A 14,265-nucleotide genomic window follows, 5' to 3' on the forward strand; every position below is an offset into this window, starting at 1 on the left:
ATGTGCACGTTTTCATTTTGCTAAAAAAGCAGCACTGCAGAACATGCACCACAACGCAGATATTGCCGGTGTTCCCAGGAGCTTTCAGGTCGTGCTTCACCAGAGCGAGCAGACACTGTTTATTTGTGCTGGCAGTATGAGTGTGCACTACCTAGGGGGTGGACCTCCTCATTTGGATGGAGACGTGATGGGGTCTTGACTACTGGGGAGTCAGCCAGAGTGCAGGCCTCTTTTAATGCTCCCAGCTCTGAGAATTGGAGCAGACACACCGGCTCCTGTCTTAACAGCTCTCACTCGCTGCGGAGGGTTTGATACGAGTGTCTCGTTAGCCGTCTCGGACACCTGCCCTCATCACCACGAGCCTCGCATCCAAACCACAACCAAATCAACCCCTCATCATTTAGTGAATGACCTAATACTGGAGTCGATCGGTGACGTCAAGTCTGTAAACTTCCAACAGATCTCCGTTACTTCCTAAAAATACTGAAATAATATTCACTGTATAATCATACTGCAAAAAAGTGATCTTTCTCAGAATAGATGTCTTGTTTTACAGTGCAAGTGTCTAACAATTCTTAAATCAAGATGCAATTACTTGAGAAGCAAAACGACAGAAAATAAAAAAAAGTTTGTGGTTAAAAAAGAACAAATACTGTATTTGCCAGTGGGTTCAGAAAAATCTACGTAATACAAAGGGAAATCTAGTTTTAATATCCCACTGGCAGATATTAGTTTTGCTTTAAGAACAAACTCGATCTATAATTTCGATCCATTTCTCAGAAAATGTAAAAAAAAAAATGCATCTCAATAAATCTTGATGTTTAAAGGATGTTTAGATATTTCAATTGGAAAACAAAACAACAACAACAACAAAAAGACCTTAATTATTAAAAAACAAAAGACCTTTTAAGACGTTCAGAAACCCCGCAAAAGGAAAATTGTTTTATTATTCTGTTACATATTTACATCTCTTAAATAGAATTCGACTGATAAAAAGGGTGCAAGTCAGCTTTTTAATTTTAATCAAATAATTGCAGTGCACTGTAAAATATTTCAAAATTTATGTTGAAAATGTTTGTGCTGCATTAATTAAACTGTGAACTGAAAATAATACATAAATAAATAGTGAACCTACTGTTTTAGTTGAACCAATTGAATAGTGTACTATAAACTATAAAATCTCAAATCATTTCATGAGATTTTGGTCTGCAAATCTGAGCACAGTTTGAGACTTTGAGACCTTTACTAAATAGATATGTGAGATTATATTCTGTTTTCTCAGGAGAAATATCTTATAAGCAAGAGAATTAAGACTAAAAGTCTCCAATTGGAGACTAAAAATAAATGCAGACAATAATAGCTCACATCATGTAATGAAATCTATGACTTTTGCAGACTTTGGGGGAATGTGAGCACAATTTGAGACTTTTCTAAAATCGACTTTCCCCCCTAAGAAGCATGGGAATGAATCGCAGCTGAGATCGTAAAGATCTCATTCGTACCTTCTTTCCTCTGGGATGTCAGTGTTTGTTTGTGAGGGCTAATAGTTCACAGCTCTGCATCAGAACAGAAAGCTAACAAATCCTTCTCAAACAATCTTCTCTTCTGGCAGGTAGCAGATCGGAGTTTCTGCCAGATATCACATTTCCCTCAACTGGCAGCTTCTTCAAGTGAAAAATCACTCTTTGTTTCTAAAAGCTAAACATTCACTTTATTCTGGACGTCTGTTATAGTAATGATGGTAGCTTTGTAATTAACTTCACATCACATTCTAAAACGAGTAGGTTCAGCTGTTTGGGCTTCATCTGAACTTTCTCAGGCCACGAGGAACATTTGAAACGGTTCGACAGTTTCTAAATATTAAAAATTATTTGTCTGTGTAATGAAACCTATGAATACAACAAGCAACTGTACATCAGCAGAATACGAAATCAAATCAAACACTGTAAGAAAACGGTGATTGCGTGACATTTTCGACATTTCAAATAAACTATTTGACGTTTATTTGTAATATTCTAAGAACATCTTAAATGTGTTTTTGTCGTGATTTTAATGTTATTTAACAATGATCAAGTACAAATAACATCGCGAGGTTGTCCTGAGAATGTTAATCTAAGGAATGTTTTCTCTCAACGTTAGGAGAACGCATATCAAATATTAGATATAAAGTTACAAGAACATTCCACAAACGTTACTTAAAGAATGTTTTGTTCTAACATTTAGAATACTTTTAAAAAACGTTAGTAGATTTGCGATAATGTTGAGAGAATGCTAAGTGTATAATACACATAATCGGTGTGAAATTATGTACTGTATCCAAACACATTTACACAGATGTGTAAGTAAAAGTTGCAAACATATTTTTTGCATAATAATTTGCATGTTTTAAAGTACATTTGTGTCCCTGGAGCACAGAACAAGTCTTAAGTTTCTGGGGTATATTTGTAGCAATAGCCAAAAATACATCGTATATGTCAAAAATATTGATTTTATGCCAAAAATCTTTAGGATATTAAGTAAAGATCATGTTGCATGAAGATAGTTTGTAAATTTACTACCGTAAATATATCAAAACTTCATTTTTGATTAGTAATATGCATTGCAAAGAACTTAATTTGGACAACTTTAAAGAAGATTTTCTATAGATTTTTTTTTTGCTCCCTCAGATTCCACATTTTCCAAATATTGTCCAATCCTAAATAAACCATACATCAATAGATAGCTCATATATTCGGCTTTCAGATGATGCATGAATATCAATTTTGATAAACTGACCCTTATGACTGCTTTTGAGCTCCAGGGTCACATTTGTGTTATTTTAAAGATGGAGCTTCGCCCCTCACACGCAGTCTAAACGAACAGAACTGCATGAAATGCTTTCAGATTTTAATGATGATCATTTTTAATGCTGGTCGGAGTCGGACGGGTGTAGGACCCGCCAGCGAAGGCCTGTAATGTTTTCATGCTGTGTAAACCATGTCTCCGGAACATTGTGTTTGTCAGGTCATTCCCTTAAGCACCCTTCATCCTCACGCTGTTATTCTTTTCTATCCCTTTCTCCGTTTGGGATCTACAGATCTACTGCAACCTTTCACAGATTTCCCGCTCGAGTCCTGCCACTGCATGTGTCACAAGAGACACGATGAGGGCGGTTTATTAAAATAAAACTGCACACTTGGTCCAATTTATGCATTTTTTCTTTCAAATAAACTGTTTAATTGTAAAACAAATAGCCTCATTATGCCTCTTCATTAAGTCTCACCAAGAGTCACATTCAATCAATAAATAATGTCTTAAATAATGCCTGAACAGTGTGCTCGCTCTTATAATGTCAGAAAGATTAAAGCATGACTGCTTTTAGTGCATACTTAAGAATATAGTCAAATATTACAATTGGGAAGATATTTTTAGAGCTTTAGTTCTAACCATGCAATTAACCCTAACCTAAGGGTACAATTTCTAAACAAATTAACAAATTCATAAAATGCATTATTGAAGTGTTTTTTCTTAAAAAAAAAAACGTTTGTAATGCAGAGCAATCAAAGAAGCTATTCATGCAATTATTTACAAGAAATCAGATTGTTGGCATCTGCCTACAATAATCTAACCCTAACTCTAACCCTAACCCTAACCCAACCCAACCCAACCCAACCCTAACCCTAACCCTAACCCTAAACATAAACAGTTCCGTTAAATCTGTGAAAATCACATTTGTATTCTTTGTTGTTGATGATTTTAGTGGTCCAGTGTACTTCCACCAATATACCTCAACCAAAATCATTTAGATCTAGTCTTTTAGATGACATATAGATTTAAAACATGCTATTAAACAGACTTCTGAATATTGACATCTACTCACAAATCCCCGTCGAATGATGTGTGTGGTCTTCATGTTTGCCAGATCTACAGAAAAGCCACATCAAAAGCAGCTTGAGTTCTTATTTTGAAGATTTTCAAAGACTAATTTTCAAAGATGCTATAAAGAGAAATGGGTCACGGAAAAGAAAAGAAGCCATAATTGCTATCATAAAAGAGGGCAAAAATAAGATAAATCGCAGTGAGCGTGGCACTTCTGATGGTAACAAAGTGTCAAAGGTTTTTTAAATTCATTGCATGAAAAAGCAGTATGTCTGAAGACTACAAGCGTTGCTACTCTGCACCAACATCTTTTCTTTTAAGTTAAGTCATTTGCATATTCATGAAGTCATAAAAATGCATATTATTAAGCGAATCATAAACCTTTGTGTGTTTAATAAATACTATTGATGCAAATGCACAAAATGAAGAATATCTGCAGATTTGGTTTGGTCTGAAATGAATCAGTGGTAATGAACACACCCATCATAACTGTAATAAAATACATTCTCGTTTTTATTTTACGAGGTGGGATTGATCGTTAGATATTGATGTCAGCCCTGAGATAATTCCTGGGGTTTCCCATTCCCATGTTTCCTACTCCCAGACACATTTTCTCGTACTTAATTGGTGTGTTTTCTTGTTTGTCACTTACTGATGTAATACTGTGGAGAGAAATTATTTTATGTTCCATGTGAATCAAGCTATCATCCGCATATTACTTTTCCAGATGAGCTTAACCACGATTCCAGGAACACCCCGAGTCTGAAGAACAATCCTCATGTGCTTGGAGAGTTGTGTTCTTGTTTACTGTGTGTGTGTGTGTGTGTGTGTGTGTGTGTGTGTTTCTCATGAATGGAAAGCTTGGAATTGCTGTGGTAATGGAATCCCATTGCCTGGTTATTCCAGTTACTGTGAGTAGCGTGTGAGGAGAGTTGGCTACAACTAATTGTATCTCACTTTCTCATCCACAGTGGTTCTTGACTGCTTTTACTTCAGGGCCTGGATTTTAAAGTACACTGGACAGCAATAAAATAATGTCTTTAAATCAATCGTTGAAGTTTAGTAATATTACCGTAACTGCACTGGCCCAGAAATATATTACGTTATTAGTCTAACATGTTTGTTTTTTCATATAACTCTGAAACTGATGGTTTCATGTTTTTCGCCCATCATTTTTGGTAGATGCCATTTTTGCAACCTTTTTAGTGACTTTCTCCCTCAAAACAGCACCTAGAGACTTTTTAGACAGTTGACGATTTTCTCGAATGTCGTTGTAATTATAAATCCGAATTTGAGTTTAGAAGTGACTTCGGTTCAACATGGCCACATTTCAGTCACTATTTCATACTTGTTTTGTTGTCTGACAACAGAAACAGAAAAATCTGTAATTGAAAATCATTTATTGGGAATTTGGCTTTGATAAAATACAGATTGTGAGCACTGAGAATAGGAGAGAAGCAAACAGATGTAAATTACCAATAGTTTTTATAACCTTAAAGTCGATATACGTTCTCAATTTTGAGAGAAATGTTTTTAGAGCAACATTTTCAATTTGTACTTGATTAACTAAGAAATGATTTTGTAACTTATAAATAACATTATAATCTCTACAGGTAGTGGATATTTGATTTTTTTTTAGAATATTAAGCATTTTGTTAAATAACGTTCGATTTCGGGTGATTATAAATATAACAGATAGCTGTAAGAAACTTCTTTGTAAAATTGAAATAATGTCATAATCACCACAAGAAAACTGGACATTTCAGCGTTTTAGAACCATTTTCAAATGATTTTCCCACAATGTATTTATAACGAAATTTGTAACCTGGGATGTTTGCATCGCGCTAATTTTACAGGCAGATTAAACAAATTTGTTGCAAAAAACTATGGTTTGATTGGACACATCACTTTTGACATCCACAACAAAAATAAGGAATAAATCACTTTAACCCATCAAATTTGCATCTTATTCGCATTTAATGTTTTCCTGATGTCGACATCTGCCTGTTTTTTTTGGTCTCGAACCACCAGATCTAACTATCTGAGAGTTTCTGAAGACGGTTTAACAAAGAGATGCGTAAAAGTACAAAATAATTGTGTTGGTTTAGGCTCAGCTAAACTAAATCTAAACAAAACCCACTTAGTGACTTGTTGAAAAATCTTCTTGACCCATTTATGTATGTATATATTTGCAGAAATGGCTTTGCTGTAGACATCAATCAAACGTGTTTGGCATCTCTGATAGATCAGATTGGTTTGCTTGTAAAATTGATGAGAAACAAACAAGCATTATTGAAGCAATGTGCATCTGATTTGTTTGTAGTCCTGGGAATTTCACTGTGAAGCTTAGTCTGGGATTGTTACTGGTCTACAGTCTGTCTTTCACATAAACCCTCTTTGCTCGAGGGTCTACAGGTAAAAGATGCGTGTGAACAGACACTTTTCATGCTTGTATGTTTGTGCATTTGAGTTCCTGCTCTTTGATGTCAAGAAAAAACATTTAAACTTCAATCTAGCAAACATTTAGATTAGAATGGCAAGCGTTCAGTGACTCTTCTTGCATTGGAATCAAATGGATTTAGATTTTTTGGACAGGCTTTTTCGGTGCCCCACTAACAAATGAATAGATAACTAATTAAAAAGTAACTAGATTGTGCAATATTTCCCTGAGAGATCTTGAATAGAGACTGATCACATCATGAATAGTGTTGATAAACTTAAAACACCAGTGTAATGTTCACACATTTTCCAGAAGTGTTTTATCTGTGCTCTGGTTTAAATCAGTTTAAATGTGTTTAAGAGTGTGTATTTTGGCTTTCTTAATCAGGAAATTCTCTAAAATGAAAATGCTTTCCAGAAACCTGCTTTATCTGCCTCCTGCAGCTGCAAAATAATTGTATAGTATTGCACATCTATCTATTAAGCTGTCGGGCTCATTGGCTTCAGTCTTCTCATGGGAATTGCCTCATCATCTGTAAGCGCAGGAGTGATTTAGGGAAACACGGATGTGTGATAATTCTCAGAACAGAAGTGTTGAGTCACTACGGTTTGGCACTGTGTTTCTGCTGTTTTTGGCAAGTGTTTGCGTGATTGGCATTGCTCCGCATTACCCAAAAAAAAAAGAAGCTTTTCCCAGCTTGTCATATGCATGCTGCCTTGAAATCGTGTTAAGATGTTCTAACCCACAAGCTGAGAAATTGTAATTAAGATTAGATGTTTATGAGGTTTTGGTCAGAATATATTGATGCGGTGGAATATTTCATTCCCCAACCCCATCGTATTTTATTGTTCTTAAACAGATTTTACGCATAGTTTTGTGAAACAAATTGTCTAACTCAGCAAGATTTTGCAAACTTTAACAGGATGTTTCCAAATTAAACTGTACAGTCAGAATTACAGCTTAAAAGTATCTGTTAATTAGTGAAATATACAGCTGATAAAACTAAACTGTATGTCATACTGTAAGTGTGTCATCAACTTTGAACATCATGTGGTTTCTTACAGTTTACTTTAAGTCCCTTGTTGAAGAAAAATACTAAAGTTTGCAAAAGTGAGTTTTCCATTGAAAATTGATAACTTTTGGAAAATCAATCCACTGTAATCCCAATTGATCTCAAACTGACTCTACCCTGTTCATGCCATAACCCAGACAGCAAGCAGTTTCGGCTCAGATCCGGCCCACATCTGGCCCACATGGACTTTACAGGGGCCAGATGTGGGCCGGATCTGAGCCGAAACTGCTTGCTGGCATGGTTTAGACATTTCTTTCTCTTTAGCATTTTTCTAGTGAATAAACACTGTAAGTGTATACAACACTGTAACACTGTTTTGAGCTTTAATAATGATGCACAGCTCTGCAAGTGCAAGAGATAATGCATGCATACTTTAAATATTACATGCAGTAGCTATTATAATAATATGAATATGATAGATTTATATCGTCTTGTGCTGTTTCAAGGTCTCATTGGTTCAGATGTCCATTTGCAAAGCATGTAAAGACCAGATGAGAAGGGAGGATGTGTTCTTTGATTGATGGTTTGAAACGCAGCCATCAGTGTGTTCATTTATTAAAGCGTACTTCTGTCCAAAACAACAAAATTGTCAGCTTCATATCAGCTTCATAAAAGCAATCTCGTGAAACTTGTAAAATGCATCCAGCTCATATTTCACCTCAAAACCTTTTGTCCTATTAGTTGTACTGGTTTTAATAAAAAAGTACTTTAATGCAATGTCTTTTTCTGCATTGCAGAATAAATAATCACGACTTGCGAATAAGAATGCAAAACAATTTTCCCCATTATTTGGAGTTGAAATATGACCTCTTTGTGTGAGGTCAAAACAGAGGTGAAAACATCTGATGGTACAAGCTGTGTTTTTTTTTTCAAAGCCAAAACCTCAGCAAATCTACAGGCCAACGATGGGCACGTTGAAGATTGACCGTTTCTCATTGGGAAGGTTTATCAGAAAGACATGTCTCGTGAGTGTGCTTTTGCATGTGTGGTTCGCAGTAAATCAGGGGCATGTACTGTGGCTACCCTGCGTGGTCCAAACCCTCCAGAGCGCTGCGGTGTCATGACAGGAAGCGAGAGGAAAGCAGCATGTGTCTGTTGTGAATTAACCAGTGTAAATGTAAGACTCCCTCTGAGACTCCCTCTGTGCATGTGGGCCGCAAAGCAGCTTTGCACGTTTTTGCATGTGTGTGTGTGAAAAGATGCTATTCAGACGCCACCACCTGTACTATAGAAAAGTAAATTTCTAAATATATTTAGACCTTTAATTTACACGAACGACGAGCAGTGTTTTATTAATATTTATGTGTGTTTGTACAGCCAACTAGCAGATGTGGCTAGCAAAGCATAGCTGTTTTGGAGCAACTTACTGTGCATTAATATAAATATTTAATTTAATGAAATACACAGTATTAAAGTCAACAATGCATTTTATTTACATCTATAAAAACCGTTTTAAGTCACTTTTATAAATAATCTTTTAACATCTTTTTAAAAATTATGGGCTTATGAAAACAAAACAATCATTTCTGACAGTGAATCAATAATAAACTTGGGATTTATTTTGCCATTCTTTTATATATTTATTAAAAGCAATATATTTTAAATAGCTCTTTTAATGACGAGAACTTTATATATTTTTTTCTAGAAAAATACTTACGTATATTTTAGAACCTGTATTTTTGCACAGTAAAATAGATTTACATTACAAACATTGTTCTAAAGTACTATAAAACACTGCTGACAGAGTGGTTACTTTTGCTTTTAAAACTTTAAGATTTAGTCGTACATTAATAATTCTATATAATGACCTATATTTATAATCTGAAGTCCAGTATTGGTAAATATGAAGTACATACCTGATTTTGCATAGAGTAATTTATCAGAGACAGTGGGTTTGAAAGTACACACTAATTTACGCTTCATCAAAGACACTTCCTCTGAGATTTTATAATCAAATCCGTTGCATCCTCTATAGCTTGCTGTAGTCGGTGAACGCCATGCTCGTCCCGTAGGAAACAGACTGGAAGTTCTCCATTGAGAAGCACTAAATCACTGCTTCCCAGTCTAATTTGGTACACATTTCCGTACCTCTTTGCCAACATGGAAAAGGTGATGTGGGGCATTTGGCCAAGCTGCATGGCGTTACCCACAAGCGGCCCAGCGAAGGGCCCTGGAAGCATCTTTTTGAGAGTGAGATTCCTGACCCAGAAACAAGCCTCCAGACAGTAGAGGAAGATGAAAGATGCTCCATTCTTTGAGGATGCAACCAGTATTCATGCCATACTCTGTGTCTGAAAGCGTCATGATATTCTGAAGCTCCGAAGGCTTGTTTTTACATACATTTCGCCTGGTATAAGTGTATTATGAGACAGGAAGAATTTCGGAACCCTGCTGTTTTTTCCCTCTTTGTTTGTGGGGTTACAGGAAGATGGGTCAGGGTTTGCGGAGCTGTGGTGTCTCTCCAGAGATGACCCATTACGGCCGGAGAGCAGACGCCTGGACACACACCTTGAGCCATCTACTGATGCATAATGCTTCAGACAACTACATTTCAGTATGCATTAGATATATCGCATTAGACAGCGAAATACCAAAGCAAGAGTCATTTATTTTAAAGTGTTGAACTTGTTGTTGAACTTGAAGACAGTCAGCAATGTGTTGGTTTGTGGTTAGTGGATCTTCGTTGTTTCTCTACACCTGATGATCCAGGACAACTGCGTGAACTTGAGGAGAACTGACTTCATGCATCCACTAACATCACCAAAATACCAGCTTATTCAAACGTGATGAAGAAAAGTGAGCATTAGTGAGAAGATCCTGCAGCATCTGATTGATGTTCAAACACTGTTTTATCGACTTTTTGGTAGTATCTACTCTATTTGTGTGTATATACAAGAAAGTAAGAGAATATCAGTCATTAGGCTAAACGGAGGCGCGCCTTCATTTAATGATGTATTTTCCTTTCTACATATATTTTTTTAATAGATTGTTCGTTTTATTTGTCTTGCTGTAAAGTGTTGAATTGTCTGAGTAAGTTGAAAAAAAAAAACGTAAAACCTGAAATGCTGTCAATTAATTTTTTACAGAATACATTGTCTAACATATGAGCACAGTGAGTCTGCTCTAATTGGGATTTCATCGTGTTTGTAATCCACAATGTGATGCCCATTGAACGCTAGTGGAATCAACTCACTTTAGGTTTTCAGTCTGTAAACTCTTCAAAGTTTGAAATGTTTTTTAATGCCTCGGACAAAGAACAGATACAAACAATGGAGTTAAATATGTACCAAGACTGTATATTTATCATGAGCTGTAGTTAGAATAATGACTGTTATATAAATTTAATAAGATAATTGGACTTGAAAGATGTGGCTTTACAGAAATACTTCAGCAAACTGAAATATTGGCCATAAAACTAACAATAAGGATATATAGAGACAATATGCATAAGTGAAGACAGATGCAGAACATTTAGATAATAAAACTGTCTTTTAAATGCCTGCCTGGTTTGGTTTGATGTGAATGTAATTTCTTATGAAAGTTAAGAAAGAGAGTGAGTGCATCTGTAAAAAAAGCACTTTATTTATTCCACTTATAGCTTATTTTCCAATAGTAAAAAAAACACATTCAAAATAATACCTGAACGTCAAAATAAAATAAAAAACTGAGCTTGCAAAACATTCAGTGTAATCATTTACCATAATATATGCAATATGATATAGGAGTATATCTTGAGATAGTAGCTCTGATTTATAATACTTGTTTTATACATTATTTTGAAGATTTGTGCATGTGATGAACCTTCAAAATGACATAACGCGACACTTAAGACTTGAGAAACAGAACAGACTCATTGCATTGGTTGCAAATTGGCATTGTCACATTGTCACAATTTGCAGTACTTTTTAAAGCATTAAGTGAATAAAGGTCTATGCATTTTATAAAGAATAGGATTTATAGACACAGTTGTAAAATAAACGATTACATGCCTATAATCACATTGTTATGCAAGTATAATTAAAAACACTGCTATGCCAAATCTGGGACGAGCTCATAGGAAGTAAACGTTCTCCAACAGCTGCTGCCCATTAACATGAATGAACACCATCTACAAACAATTGCATGATATTATATAATAATTGATATGTCTACAGTGATAGTGGCTTAGCATTCGACCATAAACATTTCATATTAGTCTTTTTTTCATTATATTGAAGCTTAAACAATGTTTTATAAACATAAATCAATTAAAACATTACCATTTAGGAGTGTAGAAGAATCTCTTCAGTAACCTGACAACATATTATATGAATCAGTTTATTGAAACATGTATAAATATTAAATATAGATTTACTAAACAGCATTCAGTGCAGCTTTACTAATACTCATTGCTATGTGGAATATATTTGTAGTATGTGCAGTCTTTGCTGGGCTTTAGTCACAAATACAACTCATGCCGGCGATACCAAGCCAAACAGTTTTCCTCGGAGCTTGGCTGAGATTGTGTAATGGAGCGGCTTCAGTGTTAAACCATACGAGCAGTCCATGGAGAGATCCTGAGACGGGTTGCTGTCAAACGAACACTGGTGCAAAAGGATGGCAGAGAACAGAAAGACCTCCACTTTGGCGATCTGATCGCCGATGCATCGTCTCTTACCTGTGGAGAAGACCATCACGCTGTTGGTCAGGTCTTTATCCAGAGCTCCGGTCTCGTCCAGGAATCTCGACGGGTCGAAGACGTGAGGATCCTGCCACTTTTGAGGGTCGTGGTTGACGGACCATTGGTTGATGAACACCACGGTGTCTTTGGGGATGTGGAGACCTTCGATGGTGACGTCTGCGGTGGTGGAGTGTGGGATGGTGACGGGGACGAAGCTGGTGTAGCGCATGGTTTCGTAGATGAAGGCGTCCAGGTAGGTCAGGTTGCTCTTGTCTTCTATTGATGGGAGTCTGTCACGACCGACTACTTTATCAATCTGCTCTTGGAGTTTGGTTTGGATTGATGGGTGTTTGACTAGAAGCAGAAGAATCCATTGCATGGCTGTGGACACCGTGTCTTGTCCTGCTCCGATTAAATCAGTGACCGTAGACTCAACAAAGTCTTTAGTCAGCATGCTCTCTTTCCCGTGCTCAATTACGCCGATGATTGCATCGCTCATGTCACGGGTGACCGCAGGGTCGTACGTGTCTCTATGCTGCATCACTTTGTCCTTCACATAAGCGAAGAACTCTTCGTTAAGGAGCTTGAAGTTTTGATAAACGCTTCGTACCGGATTGGGAAACGACTGCAGCCAAGGCATAACATCCACCAGGCTTCCAGCGCCAACAGTTTCGCCAAACTTCTCCACTCTTTTCAGGAGAGTCCTGAACTCGGGATCGTCGTGGCCATAGCGTTTCCCAAAGCAGAGCGCGCAGATGACGTTTGCGGCGGCGACGGTGAATTCGTGCGAAGGATTGAAGTGTCGTCCGTCGGCGCCGAGCCTCAGAAACTTCTGGACCAGATCCATGGCTTCGCCAACAACGTGTTGTTCGAATGTGTGTTTGGTTTGAGTGTTAGCTAACGAGAATGCTCTTAAAGTCGATTGAGCTACTTTCCGATGCACCTTCCACTGTTTGCTGTAACTGCTGAACACCATGCTCCGTCCGCCGGAGATCATCTGAAAAGACAGAAAGTTTGGCCTCCCGGCAAATTCAGTGCTGTGTTCAATAAGCGCCTTGCGTATAGCAACGTCTCCATTCAGAACCACAATGTCGCTTCGCCCGAGTCTGATCTGGTAGACGTTTCCGTACTTCTTCGCCAGCTTGGAGAAGGTGATGTGTGGCATTTGTCCCAGCTGCATGGCGTTGCCCACCAAAGGCCAGGCGAACGGGCCTGGAAGCCTTTTCTTAATCGTGAAATTCCTGACCCAAAGACAGGCCTCCAGGAAGAAGAGGATGATGAAGGATGCTATCAAAGCCGGCTGAACCTGTCCGCTCCATTCCTTCATGATGCTGCTGCTCTCAAACTCAGCTTCAGTCAGAGCCATTCTTCTGATGCACTTTTATTCTTCTGATGAGATGCTGTTTTCTGCTTAAATAATGTTCATTTTCTATGCTATATAGAGAGAGAAATGTAAGCATCCATTCTTCTTTATGCATGCAAAATTAATGTAAACCAAATCTCTCGGTTCGCAGTTCAGTCTCTTTTAATTATGTTATTTTTTTCCAGGATAAGCTGACAGGGTTTTCTGAGCTGCTTGGTTGGATCCATGTCTTTTATATATGTTTGCAGCACAGGGGGCAGGACCCGATGATAGTCTCACTCCTCCCCTTGTGAAAGCCGCAGAGACTCAGTCAGAAGAAGATCTGAACACGGAGACACAAGTGCGGGAAACCGGGAAACAACGGAACCTGCGGTGAAATAGCGCGTGAATCATCTCTGTTTCGTTGCACGCGCTCTGTGCGGAGTATTTCTCATCATCCTTGCGGAGATGCAGAGAACTTAACTGTGCGAAACTCTTTCGGTCTGTGCCAATCATCATAACTCAAACAGACTGATGCATTAATCCTTTTATGTTGCTGAATTCTCTGCATCTTTTTATTTGACGCGCGCGACTTTCTAGTAGTCTGCGCACTCTTCTAATAGTTATTTCTGCTCTGGTTTGCACGGGATTACAGTAAAAAGTTATTTTAAGCTTGATGCAATCATCGACGGCATCCCAGACTTCAGACTTTTGTCTTGGGGAATGTTTCGTAATAAAAAGACGCTCTGTTTTGCAGACCCACTTTACATAAACCCTAAAAAAGGAAAAGTATGCATGCATGGAGTTATGAAGCACGACTAGACATTGAAAACCCACGTGTGTCCCTTTGTGTATTTAAGCCCGTTGTACAATATATATAATTTATAATATGA

The 14,265-nt window shown here is 37.4% G+C and overlaps 1 protein-coding gene across 1 annotated transcript; it reads right to left on the bottom strand.

The window, feature by feature from the left end:
* Positions 1-10,931: 10,931 nt before the first annotated feature.
* Positions 10,932-13,600, bottom strand: LOC127933142 (cytochrome P450 1B1-like). The gene has a single exon (XM_052529892.1). The coding sequence runs from the start codon at positions 13,394-13,396 to the stop codon at positions 11,822-11,824; it is 1,575 nt and encodes a 524-aa protein (XP_052385852.1). The 5' UTR covers positions 13,397-13,600; the 3' UTR covers positions 10,932-11,821.
* Positions 13,601-14,265: the final 665 nt, after the last annotated feature.

Source organism: Carassius gibelio, chromosome A17 (assembly GCF_023724105.1).
Source record: "Carassius gibelio isolate Cgi1373 ecotype wild population from Czech Republic chromosome A17, carGib1.2-hapl.c, whole genome shotgun sequence".
Taxonomy (NCBI): Eukaryota; Metazoa; Chordata; class Actinopteri; order Cypriniformes; family Cyprinidae; genus Carassius; species Carassius gibelio.